Consider the following 23,102-nt stretch of genomic DNA (forward strand, 5'->3'; position numbering starts at 1 on the left):
TGCCCGGCGGCATATTTAAACGAGACTACCGCCCGGCGGCACATTTAAACGAGACTACTGCCCGGCGGCATATTTAAACGAGACTACTGCCCGGCGGCACATTTAAACGAGACTACTGCCCGGCGGCATATTTAAACTAGACTACTGCCCGGCGGCATATTTAAACGAGACTACTGCCCGGCGGCATATTTAAACGAGACTACTGCCCGGCGGCATATTTAAACGAGACTACTGCCCGGTGGAATATTTAAACGAGACTACTGCCCGGCGGCATATTTAAACGAGACTACTGCCCGGCGGAATATTTAAACGAGACTACTGCCCGGCGGCATATTTAAACGAGACTACTGCCCAGCGGCATATTTAAACGAGACTACTGCCCGGCGGAATATTTAAACGAGACTACTGCCCGGCGGCATATTTAAACTAGACTACTGCCCGGCGGAATATTTAAACGAGACTACTGCCCGGCGGCATATTTAAACGAGACTACTGCCCGGCGGCATATTTAAACGAGACTACTGCCCGGCGGCATATTTAAACGAGACTACTGCCCGGCGGAATATTTAAACGAGACTACTGCCCGGCGGCATATTTAAACTAGACTACTGCCCGGCGGAATATTTAAACGAGACTACTGCCCGGCGGCATATTTAAACGAGACTACTGCCCGGCGGCATATTTAAACGAGACTACTGCCCGGCGGAATATTTAAACGAGACTACTGCCCGGCGGCATATTTAAACTAGACTACTGCCCGGCGGAATATTTAAACGAGACTACTGCCCGGCGGCATATTTAAACGAGACTACTGCCCGGCGGCATATTTAAACGAGACTACTGCCCGGCGGCATATTTAAACGAGACTACTGCCCGGCGGCATATTTAAACGAGACTACTGCCCGGTGGAATATTTAAACGAGACTACTGCCCAGCGGCATATTTAAACGAGACTACTGCCCGGCGGCATATTTAAACTAGACTACTGCCCAGCGGCATATTTGTACTAATGCTAGTGGAGATAGCATGCACACTGCACAGCCACAAGCACACTGTAGATTCACAGTCCACGGCCATCATGTAAATGTTACTCATAGACGGAGCGCACCACAAACCCCACATGGATTACAGTGTCCTCAATCCCTTTTTAATTTCTGCCTTGCGGGCTCAGTCTCCTTGAGACGGGATATAAACACTGTTTATTAGGGCTTCATGAATTACCATTAGTAAACTCCTTTTTCATTGTCATTTGGTCAGTCCTATGAATGCATTCATCAATGCATTAACCCAAACGAGAGACTACAGAGGTTGTGTGTATGGGGCAATGTATATTACTTGGGTTGTTTACTAGCAAATTGAAGGCCATTTTGTATGGGATGTCAATGTGAATCTGCAGTATATCCACAGACTGTCTGATTGTATACCCAACAACAAATCTAACCGCAATAAAAAGAGTGAACGTGGTTTCACCATCATGATCCATGTCATTATTTAGGCCCAGAACTACCCATTACATGGTCTCTGAACTACACCATTTCCCAGCAGCTAGGCCTAGGGGGTTATCTGGACAGGGCCATGGACCCCTGCTATTTCAGAACAATGGACAAAGTATTACATTTGAACTTAGACTAGAGAAAGCCATCTTAAGTCCGCAAGCTATTTAAAGTATTTGAAGGGTTCAATCACATCTCATTATTTGATAGGATCAGAAGACAAATGGAAATTGGGTGACATATGTTTAGGTCTTGGCTCACAATTTTTTTTGGAGGGGGGGGGGGGGGTGTTCCTTGAGTGGAGCAGCGGTCTAAGGCATTGCATCGCAGTGCTAGAGGCGTCACTACAGACACAGATTTGATCCCGGGCTGTATCACAACCCGGCTGTGATCGGGAGTCCCATAGGGCGGCGCACAATTGGCCCAGCGTCTTCCGGATTAGGGTTTGGCCGAGGTAGGCTGTCATTGTAAATAAGAATTTGTTCTTAATAACTGACCTGCCTAGTTAAATAAAGGTTAAATAAATAAATAAATAAACAATCTGACAGTACAAAGACTGCCATCTAGTGGACAATGTCTGACAGGACAGAGACTGACATCTTGTGGTCAATGGAAGCACTTGCATGACCATAATGTTCAGTATAAGCAGACTACTGCATTGCATCACACACACAACCACCCATCCACACCTATAGCCACAGTCCACACATAGGGCCAAACCCGTCCACACACACATAGTAGAGGTGTATACTAGAGACTGTAGGGACTTATTTGAGACAGAACCCAAAGGCAGTTTACTTTGTCAACACTTAAAATGAAATATATTTTTTACAAAACAGAAAAGAAAAAGAACAACATTTCATACCGTAGAGCTGCTTGTCATTTGCAGAGGGAACTTTACACAGGACTTTAAATGGTAACACTTTACTCCAGGCAGAGAGACATAACCCCTACATAACACACTGTCAGAAGCATGACAAAGCATTTTTCTTTTTTTATGCTACGACAGTTCAAGACAGGCTCTACGCCCTTTTTACGACAGTGCTCATAAGGCGCTATGTCATGTCACCGCAAGTAAAGTGTTAGGAAGAGTTTGTCACAATGAGCTCTTTTAGTATTCTTATTATTATACACACACTGGCTCTTGGCATCACTCATATGACTTACGAACCATTGAAACATTTACACACCATAAAAATGCATCTCCTTCCATTGAACTTAAAACAGTAATACTCTTTTAAGACGACACAGTTCTGAAATGGTGGACCTATAGGATTGGACATCCCACTCCGTATCCCCTTCCCCTCCCATTCCCACAACATATCAAATAGGGACAATTTACATACACGGCTCACTATTATGGGCCTGCAGGACTGGGGGGTGTGCATAGGAGTCAGAGTCTTCTGCCCCAGCCGCATGCAGGGTGACCGTGTTGGATCTTGTTGTTTCTTCCCGCCTCCTGTCCGCCCATCCAGAGGGATGCCCTCTGGCTTGGACACCCGTGCTTTGGCGATGACCAAACACACGCTCTGACCGAGGAGAGTCATCGCTTTACAGAGAGAAAGAGAGAAACAGAGGGGGGAGAACACCTGTTCTCTCCATTGTGCAAACTGAGATGTAAACAAACAGGGTATGTAGGGAATGAAGAGAGTTCAGGGGGGTGCTCCTTCAACGATTTGATTGACAGATACAGGGACCTATGAAATAAATAAAAGCAAAGGGACAGGGGGAGGGGTGTTCACTGTGCTTTTCTATCCGCCCAATAGGACGTGGTGTCACTGCGGCAGCGGCGACTGTGCGAGAGGGACCTCCGCTGTCTCTGAGGGGAGGAGCACGAAGAGTATGAGGCGGCCAATAGGAGTAAGGGGTCACACGGCAAGCTTCCGACTGATGACCATAGGAATTGCCTTATACAAGGTAAACAGCAACAGACACCCATCACCGTGTGTCACGTCTGTGCTCCTCACTATCTCGCCTCAGACAGCTGGCGCTGTAACGATACAAAAAGAAAAAAGGTAGAAAATGTCCCCCCCCCCCCCTCCCTCCCCACCTTCCTTTCATTCAACTCTAAGAACAGGACCATATTCATTATTTTTCTATTATATATATGTATGTATATGTATATATATACACACACAACGATGTGCCTTTAAGGCAGTCAGTAAGGAGTGGAGAGGAAGACGACAGAAGTCACTGTTTTTCTTCAGGAGGACTGACTGAGGTTTCAGAGGCGGTATCAGACCTTTTTCATTCATTTTTTCCTTCATCCACACGGCTTCCACAGAGATGTTCCACAGAGATGTTCCACAGAGATGCATTGTAAAAGAAAACCGGAGTTTGTTGGGGAATGGGGGACGACAGTCAGAGTTTGGTGTTGGTTGGTCTGGGTTCAGGGGTTAATAAACCCAGGACACAGGAACCCACTGGGCGGTGGTGCACACCAGGTTCACAGCCTCCTCCAGCAGACGGATGGTGTCGTCGATCTCGTTGTTGATGACGGTCTGGTCGAAGTAATGGGCGTAGGTCTTCTGGAGGCCCTCGGACTCCTTCTGCAGCCGCTGGAGGGAATCATCCTAAAGGGAGGAGGAGAGGGAAGAAAGAGTCAGAATAACAGGGGAAGAAAATACCCTCGTTCCAGGCATTGTGGGAAGGGTCGAGTCACACAATGGAAAGAAAGATGAAATGGGACTCTGGGAATGTCTTAGTATACTCAAAAACAAACCATTTACACACAAACACAATACACACCTATGAAAGGAGTGTATATGAGCTAAACTACTTGTACATCTCCAGTACTTACAGGCAGTTTCCTGCACCACTTGGGAAGCTTGGGTGCAAGGAGAAAGGCATGCCAAAGAAAAATCAACAGAAATGCAGACAGGACACAGGCAGTGGGATGGACTTTCACCACAGCAAAATGACAGAGACACAACCCAAAACATGACGGACACAGTAGCAGTGTGTGTTGGCCCTAACCTCGTTCATTCCAGGGGTGATGGTGGGAGCTGCGATGAACACAACGTAAGGGGCAAACTCCGCCGTCCTCAACACCTTGAGTGCCTGAAGAGAAACAAGAGATGACTGACAGAAAACTGACTAGTGAGCTACATTTAAAAACTCTCCACAGTATTAATTAACAGGAAGTGTATATTCAACTGGCAGAAGAAAAAGTGAAGAGATGAATGAAGGTTAGGTTTAAGAGAGAGGGTTAGGTTAGACTTAATGTTAAGGTCAGGTATATTACGGTTAAGGGTTAAGGGAAAGGCATACAAGTCACATTAGATCAGCGTTCTGCCATCACAGATTTTCTGCCGGTGGAATATATATTGCTTAATAAATACTGGACACACACAGACCACCCCCACCCCACACAACCCCACCCACCCCCACACAGACAACCCCACCCACAGAGACAACCCCAACCACCCCCACCCCACACACAGACAACCCCACCCACCCACCCACCCTCACACACAGACAACCCCACCCATCCCCACCTCACACACAGACAACCCCAACCACCCCCACTCCACACACAGACAACCCCACACACAGACAACCCCACCCATCCCCACCTCACACAGACACCTACCTGTGGTTCCACATCCAGTATGGAGATCATACCCTGCTGGTGGATCTGGCGGATGGTCTCTAGCCGCGTGCCGTACATGGCGTCCTCGTGACTACCGTACTCCAGGTAGTCATTGTTGCTGATGTCCTGCATCATCTGGTCATGTGTCACAAAGTAGTAGTTCTTCCCATTCTCCTCGTCCTTCTTTGGAGGTCTGGTTGTGTCTGTGGGGGGGAAGGGAGAGAGAGAGAGAGAGAGAAAGGGAGGGAGGGAGAGAGAGGGAAAGGGAGGGAGGGAGAGAGAGAGAGGGAAAGGGAGGGAGGGAGTGAGAGGGACAGAGCAGAGGAGAGGGAAAGGGTGAGTGGTAATGGTGGTGGTAGTAGTGGTGTTGGTAGTGGTGGTAGTAGTAGTGGTAGTGGTGTTGGTAATGGTGGTAGTAGTGGTGTTGGTAGTAGTGGTAGTAGTGGTAGTGGTGGTAGTAGTGGTGGTGGTAGTGGTGGTAGTAGTGGTAGTGGTGGTAGTAGTGGTGGTGGTAGTGGTGGTAGTAGTGGTAGTAGTGGTGGTTGTGGTGGTAGTAGTGGTGGTTGTGGTGGTGGTAGTAGTGGTGGTAGTAGTGGTAGTAGTGGTGGTTGTGGTGGTAGTGGTGGTGGTAGTAGTGGTAGTAGTGGTGGTTGTGGTGGTAGTAGTGGTGGTAGTGGTAGTGGGTCTCTTACGAGGAATGGGGTAGGCAAATCGGTCTGGGTGCTTAGTGATGAGCGTGTTCTTGATGTGCCTCCTGCCAACTCCATGGGCCCCTGGGGAGAGAGACACACATAAGACAATGAGACAGAGACATTCAATAATGTGTCGTCAGCTGTTCCCCTTTAGTTAACACTACCTAAGAACCATCTGTCTAACGTACCCAACAAAACAAGCGTTTTCCTCTTGAATGCAGGCAGTTTGACCACCTCTTCATACGTGACCAGGTCTAGTTGGTCAAACACTGAAACAGAGAAGGTGAAAGGCATTAGAGATGTTCACTGAGAGCCATAGGAATAATGGAACACAGACACAATGGAAGGGGGTCGTCTGTAGTGCACAGCACAGGAAGGGGAATCAAATGAATGGCTTAAATAAAAAATGGATAAACCGCTGAAATAAGTTTACTGATAACTGTGTGAAAAATATTGTGGTTTGTCTTTGCCATCTAAAGGGCCTACGTGTGATTGGAATTATTTTACATCACAAGTTACTTTAGGTCTGTGAGAGACGGACAAACAAGGACACATAAAACTCAAAACGAGGAAGAACAAATGAAACGGCGAGATAGAAGTTCAAACTGTGTTCTGACGTCAAACAAGGAAAAGAGCGTGAATAAAGTAGAGAGGATAGAGGGAGAGAAACGGAGCAGGGCATCGTTGGGCATGGTTCAGAGTTACTTACATGCAGCCAAGCCATTGGGTAAGAGACGCGTGGAAGACGGACAGAACAGAGGAAGGAGGGACGGGAGGGTTAATAGAAGAAAACGTAGAATACAAACATTACACTACATAGCTTGGACTCGGAGGCCAGGTTGTTAATGGCAGGAGCGTTAGACATGTAACATTCAGTCAACATTGAGACAACGTTTAGAGAGGAGCTCTTTGAGGGAGGAAAGGGGCCCTTTCTGGGGAAAGAACATGCAGTATTAGTCAGATTCATTTGGAATCCATTCCACAGACAGTACAGCAGTAAGCTAGGCATTTAGCTCTACAGACCGGGAATGGCTTTATTATGCAATAAAGAAAATACTACATTCAGAATTGAGACTATATTTTGGCCAGTGAATAAAGCTGCAAGAGAATATCTGGGATATAACATCTGAATGCATCATACAATATAAAATACAACGGAAACATCTGCAACACTTGGAATATCTTACAGCCAACACGTCAAGCCAAACAATTTTACACTTACACACTTACACACTTACACACTTACACACTTACACACACACACACACACACACACACACACACAGTTCTACAGAATAAAGAATTGGTTTCTGATTGTATTATTAAAACATGCTGTGTGTGTGTGTGTGTGTGTGTGTGTGTGTGTGTGTGTGTGTGTGTGTGTGTGTGTGTGTGTGTGTGTGTGTGTGTGTGTGTGTGTACCTGCGTTGTGCTTGGCCAGGTACTTGTCTTTGTACTGTTTCTTCTTCTTGCCAAACCAGGTACAGCTGGCCTGCTGCTCCTGCTTGGTCTTCTCCATGGCAATACACGCCACACGCCTGGGGGGGTAAAATGTAAGGAAATAAAGATACGTCACTGATTACTCCGTTATTTTAATTCTGTGGTAACGGCCCTCAAAACCACAGACCAGAGATTAAGTCAAATTTCTGCTTAACATTTGGGAAAAGTGCTGCATATTTTTCTATGAGGATTTCTTGCAATTCTTGCATTGTAATTTCAATCCACTTCCTGAATTGGAAATGGAATTGGAACGAAAGCACCAACCCTGCTGGGTTTTACAGTATGGGTTCCATGGGTTCTGTCCTCACCACTCCTGTAGTTCTGGTGACGGTATGAGCCCTGCGGTTCCGTTCTTAGTGTTCTCCAGCTTGCCCTGCCACCAGTTGTGGTCGTCCTTACTGATGATCTGGATGATGTCACCCACCCGGAAGCGGATCCCGGCCTCCTTACAGGGAATGAGGTCATCCTTGGCGGGGTCGTACTCAAACTGGGCACGCACGTAGATCTGAGGGAGGAAACCGAGGAATGTGATTGGTCAGGCCCGCTGATCTGGGAGGGAATAGGGGGACTGATTGATCAAGCTGGAAGTATGGAGGAAAGAGGTGATTTTGATTGGTCAAGCTCCTGACGAGAGCTGTACGGGACACTGATTGGTCGAAATGGCCACAATTGACAAAGTAAACAAGAAGCAAAGAGGCGGAGGAGGGAAGAAGAAGAGAAAAAAGAGAAAGCAAATAAAGCAACATCAAAGAAAGCTTTACCATTTTAATCGTTCTGGTTGCCCCCGATTGGCTACATCTTACGCGCAAACGACCAACCATTTTAATGGAGGGGGAGGGGTATTATGGACGCCAGCTAATGTTGGATCTACAATAACTACAATGAGGGACATACTGCATGGGATCTACTGCTACTTGGATCCACTGAGAGATCTTACCTTGATGGACATTTTGTCCTTGATGACAGGTCTGGAGATCTAGGGGGTTGAGAGCATCACACACACATCATGCAGTAGAAAACATGTGGGACATCGACAAAGGAGGTGAGAGAGTGAGGACGGGTTATGACAGGGAGACAGGTTATGACAGGGAGACAGGTTATGACAGGGAGACAGGTTACGACAGGGAGACAGGTTACGACAGGGAGACGGGTTACGACAGGGAGACGGGTTACGACAGGGAGACGGGTTACGACAGGGAGACGGGTTACGACAGGGAGACGGGTTACGACAGGGAGACGGGTTACGACAGGGAGACGGGTTACGACAGGGAGACGGGTTACGACAGGGAGACGGGTTACGACAGGGAGACGGGTTACGACAGGGAGACGGGTTACGACAGGGAGACGGGTTACGACAGGGAGACGGGTTACGACAGGGAGACAGGTTATGACAGGGAGACGGGTTACGACAGGGAGACAGGTTACGACAGGGAGACTTTGCAATGAGGCCCTTTATCTACTTCTACACAGTCATGGATATCATAAGAAGGAAGATGGAGGTATTTTTGTGAGCCAATGCTAACTAGCGTTAACGCAATGACTGGAAGTCTACAGTCAATGCGCTAACACTTGTTAGCAACTGCGCTAGCGCTAGTTAGCAACTTCCTTCAAACTGCATGCAGAGATATACAAATGGTATCCACAAGTTCCACTGATTCTGGGAAAGTAGATAAAGGGCTTCATTGCCAAAATCACGAAGTATCCCTTTAATACATGCAGGGGTTATTTAAGATGACATGGATCCAAATGATTTTTGACACACACAGATTTATACACACACACACATAGACGTATGTACACACACACACAGACGTATGTACACACACACACACACACACACACACACACACACACACACACAAAAACAAGCAAATGGTGTCCCTGGTCTAGACAAAGCCATGTGAGAGGAGGAGTCAGACATCAGAGAAGAGAGGGAGAGGAGGAGTCAGGGAAGTCTATAGCTCTCACCTGTCGTCCTTTAGGCTGGATGGTAGAGGGCAGATCCTACAAGCACACACAGAGTTAACACACAGAGTTAACACACAGAGTTAACACACAGAGTTAACACACGTGTAATACAGCACATTAGATCTGACAGAAGCGATATCGAGCCACAGATCCTCACCAGGATGGAGCTAGTGACGCTAGCATGGCCGTTCGCTGGCGACTGTCTGGATAGGTCGGGGGACTCTTTCTGCAGACACACATGAACAAAAAAACGTGAAAAACATCCCAACAAAAAATGACTTATAACTGAAGAATAGAACGCTTCTTTACCTCATTTACCTGATTTTCTAGAGACACAAGAGAATCGGTCCATACCTCGCAAGACATGGACTGTGACCGGTAGCTGGGTACGATCTTAAAGGTAACACTCCCTCGCATTTCCCTCTGTGGGGACACAACATTATCATCAAATGATCACAACCAATAAGAGCCTCCCACTGATACACACGTACTGTAGTACTGTGTAGAGACAAAACTAGCTGATTGGACAACGGTGAGAACGAGAGAATCTGATTGGACAACACACCAGCATCTTCTGGAGCTGTTCTACGGTCTGATTGGCCACGCTGATCCCGTTGATCTCTCTGATCTCATCGCCGACATGCAGCGTACCTAAAACATGACAGAGGGTGAATGTGGGTTTGTTTGTGGTAAGGTGTACGGCATATTCCAAAAGTGTACTGTACCTTGTCTGTGGATCATTCCTCCGTGCATGATACGGGCCACGATGCAGTGGTTCAGATCGTTCATCTTCAGAGTGATGCCCTGAAGAGGTCATTGGTGAAAGGTCAAATAGGAAGAGTCAGTAAATGTGTGTGGTCGGTGTTTGTGTGTGTGTCGTACCATAGGTTCGTCAGTATTCTTCTGGAACTGAACCAGGCGTACTCGAGTCACGTTCTCCAGGTCCATGTCCCCGTTGGTGCTCTCGGGAGAGTCTCCGTTCAGGTAGGGTGAGGTGGGCGGGGGGGTCACCCTCAGAGCCTCGTCACTGTACACCTCATGGGCCACCACATCATGGGTCTGGAGCAAGGCCTACTCACACACACTCACACACACACACACACACACACACACACACACACACACACACACACACACACACACACACACACACACACACACACACACACACACACACACACACACACACACACACACACACACACACACACACACAGTAAGTCACATCCTCACACAGACATCTACAGCAGACAATGAGTGTGTAATATGGCCTTTTAAACAACAGGGGGCACACAAGGCACTAACTAAATTCACACTATTATTGGTCACACTTGGCTTATTGTAAGTGTGTAACAGTGTTAGCTGGTTTCTACTTAAGACTTATTTGCTTGGTCTTCCTAAATGAAACATGAGTGACTAAAGGACTGGGTAAACTACTATGGGTCTACACAAAAAGACTTGTATCCAGATGGAATATATGTTTTTTATTTTTATTATCTTGATCACCAGGGAAGGGGGACCCCCCCTTCTTTATATCCAGGCCACTGTGTCAGTCTGTAGGCTGAGCAAAAAGCAGAGGGCTCAGTATTTGTGTCAGTACAGAAATACCCTGTGGGTCAGAGACTAAGCTGAGGTAAGAGGATGGCGAACCAAACACAACTCAGCTTTAATAAGGTGCACTATGCAGAAATCATTTCCTGGTTGCTAAAATTCTAATAGTTTGCCTAATTTCAGTTTATGTGACAAAACAAGCAAGTATAGTGTAGAGAATCATTGTACCATCTAAACTGCTGTGAAATATATTTTCCATAACCAAAAACGTCTGTTTGAAGCTGGTGTAAAAAAAAAAAAAATGTAAAAGATGCAAACACGAAACTTAAGAACGGGAAGCATAGAAATAGTGCACATAGAACAGATGTAACGCTTCTTAGACTTGCTTTCAATGAGAATGACAGATCTATAACTAACATTTCTATGTGAATTTGGTCAGGTCGCCCAAAAGTTACATATTTCAGCTTAAACTGAAACAGACAAGCACAGATCTTTCTGCCATTGAAATCCTTGCGCGGGCCACCAAAGCATTTTTTCGGGTCGCCTAAGTCCAAATACATTTTCGTTATGGAAAAAGCTTTCAGACTAAATACAGATAAACTATTTAGAAAAGATAATGGACCAATATATTTTTACATTATAATCTTTGAGAACTAACAATCACCAAAATTAAAGCTAGATAGTCAGGAAGAATGGAAAATTCCCAAAACAATTAATTTAACAGTATAGATGTTATGTTTGAGCAAAAGAACACAGCATCAGCCATGGCAAAATGCATAGAATTGCAGGAAATTTGCTTTAAAATTCCTAAATATTCTCTCAGCTCCATGGAAAAATTGGTAGTATTGCAGGAAATTGTCTTAAAAATGCAAAACTCTCAGAGAAGAGATGAAGAGAGAAAGGAGAGAGAAAAATTAGGAAAAGCAGAGAGGGAGCTTTTTTTTTTATTCTGTTCTTTTCTTGGCAGTAACAGCTAGGGCTGGGTGGGCGGAGCAGGAAGTCTGCATCCTCACTAGCCCCACCCATAACCCTGGCTGCTATACCTGACAGCCCCTCCCCTCAGTTTTGCTAATCTAACAGATTACTCCCTCTCTCTCTACCTGGGGTCTATAGTGGACAAACTAAAGCTTGACCCAGTCATGATCATTTGTTTACACACACACACACACACACACACACACACACACACACACACACACACACACACACACACACACACACACACACACACACACACACACACACACACACACACACACACACACACAGAGAGAAAAAGTGAGATGGAGATGGCCCACCATGAAGTGTGGCTGTGTGAGGATCCTCCGGAGTTCCTTGGCCTCCATGTTGTCGGGGTAACAGGAGATTGTCTCCAGTACCTACAGGATAAGAGGAAGTACAACTACAGCATCATATAAGAGCATCAACACTTAATAGAAAACGTTGACAAGCTCTAGTCCCAGAAGAAAAGGTGTGTCCCACCTTGATGTCGTGACCAGGCCACTCACCTCTTTGGCTCTCTGTACTCCATCACTGGGAGGGTTCCTGATCTGAGGAGACGACCTGGTGTTGATCTGGTCATAGAGCTGCAACACCAGGGGGAGACATTATTATTCATCTTTTACATATCCCTCCTCACATATCACTTTGTGTACTAAATGTTGCTCTAGAAATAAAATGCATTTTTATTCACAAAGGATTTTCCCAGTGAATAATGTGGTGTGTCTGAGCATGCATAGCGCTTTACTTGTGTCAAAGTGCCACCTAGTGGACTTGACGTGAATCTGCGTGTGTGTGTATCCCACTCACGTCCAGCAGTGTGTGTAGGTGTTGGTCCTGGAAGACGCTGTGTAAGAAGTCCAGATCTTTCTCACTGCAGTCGGTCAGTGCATGGATCTCCTCCAGGCTGTCCAGCACCTGGGATACTGCCCCTACACACACACACACACACACACACACACACACACACACACACACACACACACACACACACACACACACACACACACACACACACACACACACACACACACACACACACACAAATTATAAGTAGCCAGTACCATAAAAACACAAACATTTAGATTTAACACACAACAAACACATTTACACACACACACAGACACAGACAGAGACACTGCACACACACACAGAGACACCGCACACACACAAACAAACACACAGACAGAGACATTCACACACAGACACACCGCACACACAGACAGAAACACACACAGAAACACCGCACACACAAGCACAGAAACACCGCACACACACACACACACAGAAACACCGCACACACACACACAAACACACACACACACACAGAAACACCGCACACACACACACACACAGAAACACCGCACACACACACACAAACAAACACACACACACAGAAACACCGCACACACACACACACAAACACAGCACACGCACACAAACACCGCACACACACACAAACACAGCACACGCACACAAACACCGCGCAAACACACACAGAGACAACGCGCACACACACAGACAGCGCACGCACACACACACACAAAGAGACAGTGCACGCACACACACACACAGAGACAACACACACACAGAGACACAACACACAAAAAGACAACACACACACACACAGAGACAGCGTGCACACACACTCACAGAGACAGCGCGCACGCACACACACACACACACAGAGAGACAGCGCGCACACACAAAGACAGTGCACGCACACACAGAGACAGCACACACACACACACACACAGAGACAGCGCACGCACGCACGCACACAGACAGCGTGCACACACACACACACACACACAGAGGCACCGCGCACACACACACAGACACCGCACACACACAGAGAAACCGCACACACACAGAGAAACCGCACACACACACACACACACACAGAGAAACCGCACACACACACACACACAGAGACACCGCACACACTCACACACAGAGGCACCGCACACACAGAGACACCGCACACACAGAGACATCGCACACACACACCGCACACACACACACACACACACACACACACACACACACACACACACACACACACACACACAGAGACACTGCACACACACACAGAGACACTGCGCACACACACACACACACACACACACACACACACACACACACACACACACACACACACACACACACACACACACACACACACAGAGAGAGAGAGAGAGAGACACGGCACACACACACACACACAGAGAGACACCACACACACACACAGAGAGACACCGCACACACACACACACACCGCACACACACACAGAGACACTGCACACACACACAGAGACACCGCACACACACACACACAGAGAGACACCGCACACACACACACACAGAGAGACACCGCACACACACACAGAGAGACACCGCACACACACACAGAGAGACACAGCACACACACACAGAGAGACACCGCACACACACACACAGAGAGACACCGCACACACACACAGAGAGACACCGCACACACACACACAGAGAGACACTGCACACACACACAGAGAGACACCGCACACACACACACACAGAGAGACACCGCACACACACACACAGAGACACCGCACACACACACAGAGAGACACTGCACACACACACAGAGAGACACCGCACACACACACACAGAGACACCGCACACGCATGCACACACAGAGACACCGCACACGCACACACAGAGACACCGCACACGCACACACAGCACAAACAGATACATCACACACAGACATCACACACAGACACACAGCCACACAGAGACACTGCACACAGCCACACAGAGACACCGCACACGCACACACAGCACAAACAGATACATCACACACAGACATCACACACAGACACACAGCCACACAGACACACTGCACACAGCCACACAGAGACACCGTACACAGACACACCGCACACAGACACACCGCACACAGACACAGAGACACCGCACACAGAGACACCGCACACAGACAGAGACACCGCACACACAGCTAGAAACAGAAGGTGTCAGGCTAGAGTACCTGCTACATGCAGCGAAAGCAACAGAGACGGCAGGACAGAACAGGTATGTCCCATCATCAATATGACAGATTAGACAGGAAGGATTTAAAGCATAGCACATGGGATGGAGGTCAGGTCATGTGATTGGTTAGTTCAGGTTAGTGAAGGCTGGATCTAGAGATCGTATGGAAGACTAAAGTTAGTTGCCATGCTGTTTGTATAACATAGAAAAACACTGCACACATAGAAAGAGGTTTGAAGACTGAACACTCAGTTTGTCCTCCAAGGCCATGACAGGTCCAGATTACACGCGCCACTGACAACGGTTGTGATTGGATCAAATGGAAGCCGTGCAGTCCACCTCATTAGCTGTCGGTGGTGAGTGACATCACAATGCACACAGAGTCTACTTCCCAATACTTGTGATTGGCTTTCTGTCCATCTCAGCTTGGAGTTCAATTCACCCCCATCAACTGACCCCGAGTCACATACTGTTCCATCCCCCAAATAGGTAAGGAAGCTGTTTTAGAGTATTGGGACGCGAGTCATTAGGGTGCTACGGGGAGGGGGGGGGGGGGGGGGGGGGGGGTTAATAGATGGTGATGATGTTATGATGTCACACCAGGAAGCTACCTGGGGATACCTACTTTCAGCGGCTAGCAGTCCTACAGAGAGCGCCGCATTGAAACACCACCACAGAGAAGACAATAGAGAGGAGAAAGATTCAGCAGACAAGAGAAAGAGAGGGATTTTGTAGAGAGAAAAAAGAGGAGGCCAGGAAGGATGAAAGACAAGACAGACAGAGAGCAAAACAGGAGAGAGAGAGATAGAGTAAGCAAAAAGCAGAGGCTGTGTTGACTCTAGAAGAGCTGTGGGCATCTGGCTAAAGTCTCAAAGATGCCATTTGGAGGAAAATAGGTCATTTACTCATACACTCCTCTCCCAACACACACAGCCACACCCCACAGGAAAGTGAATTCCATCCCTAAGCATTTTCTTTTTTTAAACAAGGGCAGAAATAGTCACAAAACACAGAGTGATGCAATGAGGCTGTCTGGCCTCATAAGAGGAAGAGCAGACTATCATCTACATTGTCTCCAATGCTTTTTCTATGACCCACCCTTTGTTCCCCCATTGATAAGATCCCTAGGAAGTGCCAGTGCGTCCCCGAGACAGACAGGGAAGTGAGGGCATTGGGCAACGCTAGCCTGGGCACTTCTGTTTCCTTTTCCAGCAATCAGGGGGATTTATAAGAAGGCTGAGGCTAGCACAGAGACCAGGGCCTGAATGTTCCACTGCTGATCTGAACACTGGATTGGCTGTGTGGTTAGCTACTGACTATCTGTCATCTGATTACCAGGAAATAAGATCATGTTAAGGCTGAGACGCTTACAACAGTGATAGAAAGGTCAAATCATCATTATCGGTCTTACATGACGAGAATCCTTTTCTGTTACCGCGGAACTTGGCTATAGTTGTAGAAAACTAGAACTAGTCAAAAATGTGCAACATCGCCAGGGGTGTGCTTCAGGACTGCCCGTGGGACAATGAGCTAGCAACACAAACCACGTAAGCGATTGTTGCCATGACATCCGTTCCCCTGACACAGCTCGGCTTGGGTGTTGACGTGGGAACGGCAACAGGAGGAGAGGGGCGGGTCTTACCTGAGGAGGTGGGGTCTTCAGAGAAGTCAGGCATCTCCTCTGGTGGGTCTCCGTAGAAGGAGTTAAACTTGTGGCTGGAGACAGCAGCCAACACGGCCCCCTAGGACACAACACAAAGAACAAGAATGTATTGACTGATTGATTGATTGAAGAGCATCAATGGTGTGTGTGTGTGTGTGTGTGTGTGTGTGTACCTTGAGCTTCCTCCTTGCATTAAACTTCCTCAGCTGCTCCACCGTCTCTGGCAGGTGGATCTTGTAGGCATACCTGTCCCTCTCCTGGAGGGAGAACACACAGAGAGGTGAATACCTGTCCCTCACAGACAGGTGAATACCTGTCCCCAGACAGGTGACTACGTGTCCCTCACAGACAGGTGAATACGTGTCCCTCACAGACAGGTAAATACGTGTCCCTCACAGACAGGTAAATACGTGTCCCTCACAGACAGGTAAATACGTGTCCCTCACAGACAGGTAAATACGTGTCCCTCACAGACAGGTAAATACGTGTCCCTCACAGACAGGTAAATACGTGTCCCTCACAGACAGGTAAATACGTGTCCCTCACAGACAGGTAAATACGTGTCCCTCACAGACAGGTAAATACGTGTCCCTCACAGACAGGTAAATACGTGTCCCTCACAGACAGGTGAATACTAGTCCCTCACAGACAGGTGAATACTAGTCCCTCACAGACAGGTGAATACTAGTCCCTCACAGACAGGTGAATACTAGTCCCTCACAGACTGGTGAATACTAGTCCCTCACAGACAGGTGAATACTTGTCCCTCACAGACAGGTGAATACTTGTCCCTCACAGACAGGTGAATACTTGTCCCTCACAGACAGGTGAATACTTGTCCCTCACAGACAGGTAAATACGTGTCCCTCACAGACAGGTAAATACGTGTCCCTCACAGACAGGTAAATACGTGTCCCTCACAGACAGGTGAATACTAGTCCCTCACAGACAGGTGAATACTAGTCCCTCACAGACAGGTGAATAATAGTCCCTCACAGACAGGTGAATACTAGTCCCTCACAGACAGGTGAATAATAGTCCCTCACAGACTGGTGAATACTAGTCCCTCACAGACTGGTGAATACTTGTCCCTCACAGACAGGTGAATACTTGTCCCTCACAGACAGGTGAATACTAGTCCCTCACAGACAGGTGAATACTTGTCCCTCACAGACAGGTGAATACTTGTCCCTCACAGACAGGTGAATACTTGTCCCTCACAGACAGGTGAATACTTGTCCCTCACAGACAGGTGAATACTTGTCCCTCACAGACAGGTGAATACTTGTCCCTCACAGACAGGTGAATAGCACACTAATAAAGACAAAACACTACAACACAGTTTCCACTCAATAAAGTGGACTGTATTCTCTGGGTTGTGAAAGTAGCTGATGCAGGACTCCGTCTCCTGACAGGGAGGAAGTTATGAGGAAACAACAAACCCAATGTTAGTTTCACATCTGGTTATAATCATGTGGTACAGTCGGGGTTAAGTGTGTGTCTGCATATTCAGCATCTTGCAGACAGGGCTTTTAGTGAGTGTGCATGTTTGTTCCCACCTTAAGCCAGGGGTGGTTGAGGGCTTCGTAGACAGTGATCCTCTCTGCGGGGTCCAGCATCAGCATGCGACGCACCAGGTCCTTGGCGCTCTCTGAGATGTGGCTCCACTGGCGTGGGTTCATCTAGAGGGGAGTGTCACACACACACACGCTCTCAGATGGATGTAGGGCTGCAGCAACCGAGGGTATGCCAGATACCTTTATCACCTTGGGCACAGTACATACCTGGAGCTTTTCTTTGCTTTGTAGTGTGTGTGTGTGTGTAGTGTGTGTGTGTGTGTGTGTGTGTGTGTGTGTGTGTTAGAGGGCAGTTTTGGAAAATCAACTACTACCTTATATTTCCCCTTAATGATAGCCTCAAACAGGCGTTCCTTGGTACCGTAAAAGGGCAGGCAGCCAGACAGCAGGATGAACAGGATGACTCCACAGCCCCACACGTCTACAGGCTTACCATATGGCTCTCTCTTCACCACCTCTGGGGCCATGAAGTGGGGCGTGCCTACTCGACCTGGGGAGAAATGGGGGGTTAGAGTGTGGGTTTACACACAGATACGAGAGAGAGAATGACAAATACACAGTCCCAGAGTGAATATAGAGTACCTCCTGCCACCAGGCCTGATTCTCCTAGTTGTATGGCCACTCCAAACCCCCCCAGCTTGACAGGAGCTGAGTTCTCCTTAGAGGCCAGCAGGACACAGTGAGGCTACAATACAGAGACAGAGACAGAGACAGAGAGAGACGGAGAGACAGAGAGACAGAGAGACAGAGAGACAGAGAGACAGAGAGACAGAGAGACAGAGAGAGAGAGAAAGAGAGAGAGAGAGAGAGAGAGAGAGAGAGAGAGAGAGAGAAAGAGAGAGAGGATTGGGTTCAAGCTTCATCAAAAAGTGCTCCATTTTGTACCATCCTATTGTAGTAAAACCTTGGTAGTGATGGACCTAAAAGGTTCCTAGACGGGACAAAGGCAGAGGGCCACCTGCTTTACTGCAGAAACACTCCCACTGATAGCGAAGAGGAGAGAAGAAAGGAGGACGCCCACACTGGACAGATAGAGAGAACACCAGAGAAAGGAGGAAGAGAGGAGAACATAGAGAGAAGAAGAGGTGGAGGATGAGGAGCAGAGCGCAGCGCTGGAGTACGTGACAGTCAGGGTGTGTGGTCTCACAGCGCTGGTTTCCTGCCCTACTCTGCACTTCACACTGGAGGGGGAGGATGGGGTCTGTGGTCTGAGGGTTCTGACGGCTGCTAACAGCTGACAAGGGAGTGGTTGGGGGAGGCGTGAGAGAAGAACATCTCGAGGCACAGAGAGAGCGGAACCAGCGTGAGGAAGAGAGAGGAGGAAAGAGCGAGAGAGTAACACTCATACTTTTGAGCAAAAGAGACAAAGAAAGAGAAAGGTGTGTAGGAGAGTAACCAGAGAACAGTATCCCACTGAACCTGACAACCAAGGCACAGCAGGACCAGGGCTGTTAAAGGACACGTAACAACACACACATTCTGGACAGTGGACAGTCAAACTCCAGCTGCAGAGTCTCTGACATGGAGGGAATCTGGATGGTGAGTGAGATCCTGTCTTAATAAAAACATCAGTGAACCTGTGTGTGTGAATCTGTCAAAACCACAAGGCATCTTTACTAGGTGGTGAATCCAAAATAGGTCATAGGTACAATAAAATAATTGCATTTAAAAGTAGTGGTAGATTTTTCATGACTTCATCCCTGCTACATGGGAGATACTTGAAATACAACATTGTAAACAGGAAGTGGTGACATTTAAAAACAGATGAGTTCTTTAAGTGCTTGTACAGTGTTTTTTTCAATGCAAACCGCCAAAGTCCTTTCCTGTTAACAGCCCACTCTTCTTTTATGCATTGACATCTCTCTGTTTTTCATCCTTATCAATAACAAAAACCTCCCTCTCTCTACCCCCCCCCCCCCCCCCCCCCCCCCCCCACAGCACTGAAGATCTGCCGGTCCTAAAGACACCCCAGCTTCAACACAATGACCACTCTTCCCTCCTCCCCCCTTTCCACCTCCTCTCCCAACACCTCTTTACCCCTGTCCTCCTCTTCCTTCCCCCTCTCCAATGCCACCTATCCCCTCTTTACCTCCTCCTCCCCAAACCAGACCCTATGTAATCTAGATGACGGTGCCCTGCGCCTCCCCCTTGTCTTCTTCTACTCCCTCTTCTTCCTCCTGGGTCTGGTGGGTAATCTCCTGGCCCTGTGGGTCTTCGTCTTCCTCCACTCCAGGAGGAACTCTGTCCGGGTGTTCCTCATCAACGTGGCCATAGCTGACCTGGTGCTCCTGGCCTGCCTCCCCTTCAGAGTCCTCTACCATGCTAATGGCAACCGCTGGGTCCTCGGCCCCCTGGTCTGTAAAGTGGTGGGCAACCTCTTCTACATGAACATGTATATCAGTATCACTCTGCTGGGGTTCATTAGTCTGGATAGGTATGTGAAGCTGAAGGGGCGGGGCGGAGCGGGGAGGGGCCTGGCCAGGAGGCTGAGAGGCGGGGGATGGAGCTGGGTGGCGTGCGGGGCGCTCTGGGGGCTGTCCCTGGCGGCGGCCGTGCCCATGATCGCCATGTCGGAGGGAAACGAGGAACCTGGGAAGTGTTTCCAGTATAAGCAGCGACGTGGGGCGAAGGGGAAGGCTTACTTCAACATGGCTCTGGTGCTGCTGTTCTGGGGGGTGTTCTGCCTGCTGGTGGTCTCCTATGGGAAGATAGCCATGCGCCTCCTCAAGGTGTCCAGGGATAAACCTGACCTCCCCAACGCCCACCGCTATGGTAGCGCCGCCAGGAAATCCTTCTTCGTGCTCTTCCTGTTCACCGTCTGCTTCGGACCCTACCACGCCTTCCGCCCATTCTACGTCCTCTCCCAGGTCAGCCAATCCCCATCCTGCGATTACTTGCGCCTGGTGGACAGGACCAATGAGGTCATGTTGTTGTTCTCTGCCTTCAACGCCGTCCTGGACCCTGTGATGTACTTCCTGTTGTCGGGCTCGGTGCGTAAGGCCGCCGTGAAAGCCCTCGGACAAAGCCTCGGCAACCGGCTCCACTTCCTTAACGACGGGACCTCCAACAGCTCGGTATCAGAGTTCAGACGGACCTCTCTGTCCGTCATCTCCCCCAACACCGTCATTAACCCCTCCCACAAGCCCAGGACCAGCCTCTGTCTGATTAGCCCCACCCTCCGCCCTGGCGCAGCCGTAGTGGCAAAGCAGTGACTTTACAGACTTCATTGTTTTACTTCATGGACTGTAGCTCTATTTACATTGTAATGTATACCATGTACTCAACAACTGATGCATGTGACAAGGGCCAACGTCTTCAACTAGACTCAGTTTCCAAGAATGGAACTGACCAGATGTCCTGAATCAAAGTGATATACACTCCTGTTCAAAAGTTCAGGGTCACAGTCTCAACGCAAAACCCCAGTCTCAACGCAAAACCCCAGTCTCAACGCAAAACCCCAGTCTCAACGCAAAACCCCAGTCTCAACGCAAAACCCCAGTCTCAACGCAAAACACCAGTCTCAACGCAAAACACCAGTCTCAACTAGATAGAGGAACTCTGGACTGAGGAACTCTGCCTAGAAGGGCAGCATCCCGGAGTCGCCTCTTCACTGTGAGGTTGAGACATGTGTTTTGCGGGTACTATTTAATGAAGCTGCCAGTTGAGGACTTGTGTCTGTTTCTCAAACTGTTTCTCAAACTAGACACTAATGTACTTGTCCTCTTGCTCAATTGTGCAACCCTTGCAAAAGGGTTTTCTAAATGATCAATTAGACTTTTAAAATGATAAACTTGGATTAGCTAACACAACGTGCCATCAAATCAAATCAATATTTATTGGTCACATACACATGGTTAGCAGATGTTAATATGAGTGTAGCGAAATGCTTGTACTTCTAGTTCCGACCGTGCAGTAATATCTAACATCTACATGTGAGAAGAGTAATGTAGGGTATGTAAACATTATATAAAGTGGAACACAGGAGTGATGGTTGCTGATAATGGGACTCTGTACGCCTATGTAGATAAATAAAAAAATAAAAAAATCCATTTACAACATTAACAATGTCTGCACTGAGAAATTGCTTTTCTTTCAAAGACAAGGACATTTCTAAGGGACCCCGAACTTTTGAATGGTAGTGTAAATGCCTGTGTCTGTCTGTTAACTAATTTTGTCAATAGTATGTGACACAATCATATCTGATATAACACTGTACAAAGCAAATAAATATATACGAATTAAACTCACATGTATATATGTCACCTTGGTGTGAAAACTGAATGGCTGATAAGTGTCACACAGTCCCCTCTACTGATGGTATTAGGTACTACCACTACAGCAGTCTACTACACACCAGCACCATGACACGCACACACACAGGCACCATGACACACACACACACACACACACACACACACACACACACACACACACACACACACACACACACACAGGCACCATGACAGACAGACAGAGACACACACACTTCTTACAACCCAAATCACAAGTATTCAAACAGACAAATACACGCACAACAATAAACACACATCTTTCATGAAACACTACATACACTCAACACAGGGGGAAGGTGTAACTTTGTGTAAACACACAGACTGACTTACTGACATTGGTATTAACACACACGCAAAAGCTCCCCTTATCCCCTCTGGGAGTCACCAAATGTGTCTGTTTGTGGGCAGGGCTCGCCCCATCTGGTCTGGCATTGTGGCATACTGTATGTTAGAGAGGTAATCCTATAGTAATCACTGAAGCTGTGCTGTCTGGCCTGTCAAACAGGGTTTCAGCAGGGTTTCCCCTTACACTAAACACTAATCCAGCCCCAGCTTAACTCACCTTCATTACTAGTTAGCCTACTACTACTACAACCCAATGGGCTAAGCTGATGGGTCAGTTATCGTTGGGTTAGTCGATATACACTCAATACAAGGGGACAGACGGTGGATCACCAATGGTTACTTCATTCTGTTTGAAATCAATAGATGCCATTGACAACAGTGCTGTTTCGATAAGGG

At 47.8% G+C, this 23,102-nt stretch overlaps 2 protein-coding genes across 19 annotated transcripts in view; one reads left to right on the top strand and one right to left on the bottom strand.

Annotated features, from left to right (window-relative positions):
• Positions 1-2,260: 2,260 nt before the first annotated feature.
• The window catches only part of LOC129845641 (peripheral plasma membrane protein CASK-like), a 37,744-nt gene continuing 16,902 nt past the window's right edge, over positions 2,261-23,102 (bottom strand). For 2 of the 18 annotated variants that reach the window (XM_055913498.1, XM_055913492.1), the window contains exons 6-28: positions 18,652-18,754; positions 18,381-18,559; positions 18,052-18,174; positions 16,666-16,749; positions 16,472-16,571; positions 15,455-15,472; positions 12,606-12,727; positions 12,305-12,382; positions 12,095-12,175; positions 10,128-10,316; positions 9,971-10,049; positions 9,811-9,896; positions 9,600-9,668; positions 9,403-9,471; positions 9,246-9,281; positions 8,215-8,253; positions 7,586-7,782; positions 7,200-7,315; positions 5,966-6,046; positions 5,778-5,858; positions 5,086-5,288; positions 4,470-4,553; positions 2,261-4,066 (exon numbers count right to left, since the gene is read on the bottom strand). In XM_055913498.1, the coding sequence (XP_055769473.1) occupies positions 3,890-4,066; positions 4,470-4,553; positions 5,086-5,288; positions 5,778-5,858; positions 5,966-6,046; positions 7,200-7,315; positions 7,586-7,782; positions 8,215-8,253; positions 9,246-9,281; positions 9,403-9,471; positions 9,600-9,668; positions 9,811-9,896; positions 9,971-10,049; positions 10,128-10,316; positions 12,095-12,175; positions 12,305-12,382; positions 12,606-12,727; positions 15,455-15,472; positions 16,472-16,571; positions 16,666-16,749; positions 18,052-18,174; positions 18,381-18,559; positions 18,652-18,754 (2,394 nt within the window). In that variant the 3' untranslated portion in view covers positions 2,261-3,889. Of the gene's footprint in view, positions 4,067-4,469; positions 4,575-5,085; positions 5,289-5,777; positions 5,859-5,965; positions 6,047-7,199; positions 7,316-7,585; positions 7,783-8,214; positions 8,254-9,245; positions 9,282-9,402; positions 9,472-9,563; positions 9,669-9,810; positions 9,897-9,970; positions 10,050-10,127; positions 10,317-12,094; positions 12,176-12,304; positions 12,383-12,605; positions 12,728-15,454; positions 15,473-16,471; positions 16,572-16,665; positions 16,750-18,051; positions 18,175-18,380; positions 18,560-18,651; positions 18,755-23,102 lie in introns of all 18 variants that reach the window. The other 16 variants (XM_055913491.1, XM_055913489.1, XM_055913483.1 and 13 more) reach the window with 12 other exon arrangements.
• On the top strand, positions 19,137-21,465 carry LOC129845643 (probable G-protein coupled receptor 34). Its single transcript, XM_055913502.1, has 2 exons — positions 19,137-19,608; positions 20,008-21,465. Exon 2 carries the CDS (start codon positions 20,052-20,054, stop codon positions 21,279-21,281), a length of 1,230 nt encoding a protein of 409 aa, XP_055769477.1. The 5' UTR covers positions 19,137-19,608; positions 20,008-20,051; the 3' UTR covers positions 21,282-21,465.

This window comes from Salvelinus fontinalis, unplaced genomic scaffold (genome assembly GCF_029448725.1).
Source record: "Salvelinus fontinalis isolate EN_2023a unplaced genomic scaffold, ASM2944872v1 scaffold_0328, whole genome shotgun sequence".
NCBI lineage: Eukaryota > Metazoa > Chordata > Actinopteri > Salmoniformes > Salmonidae > Salvelinus > Salvelinus fontinalis.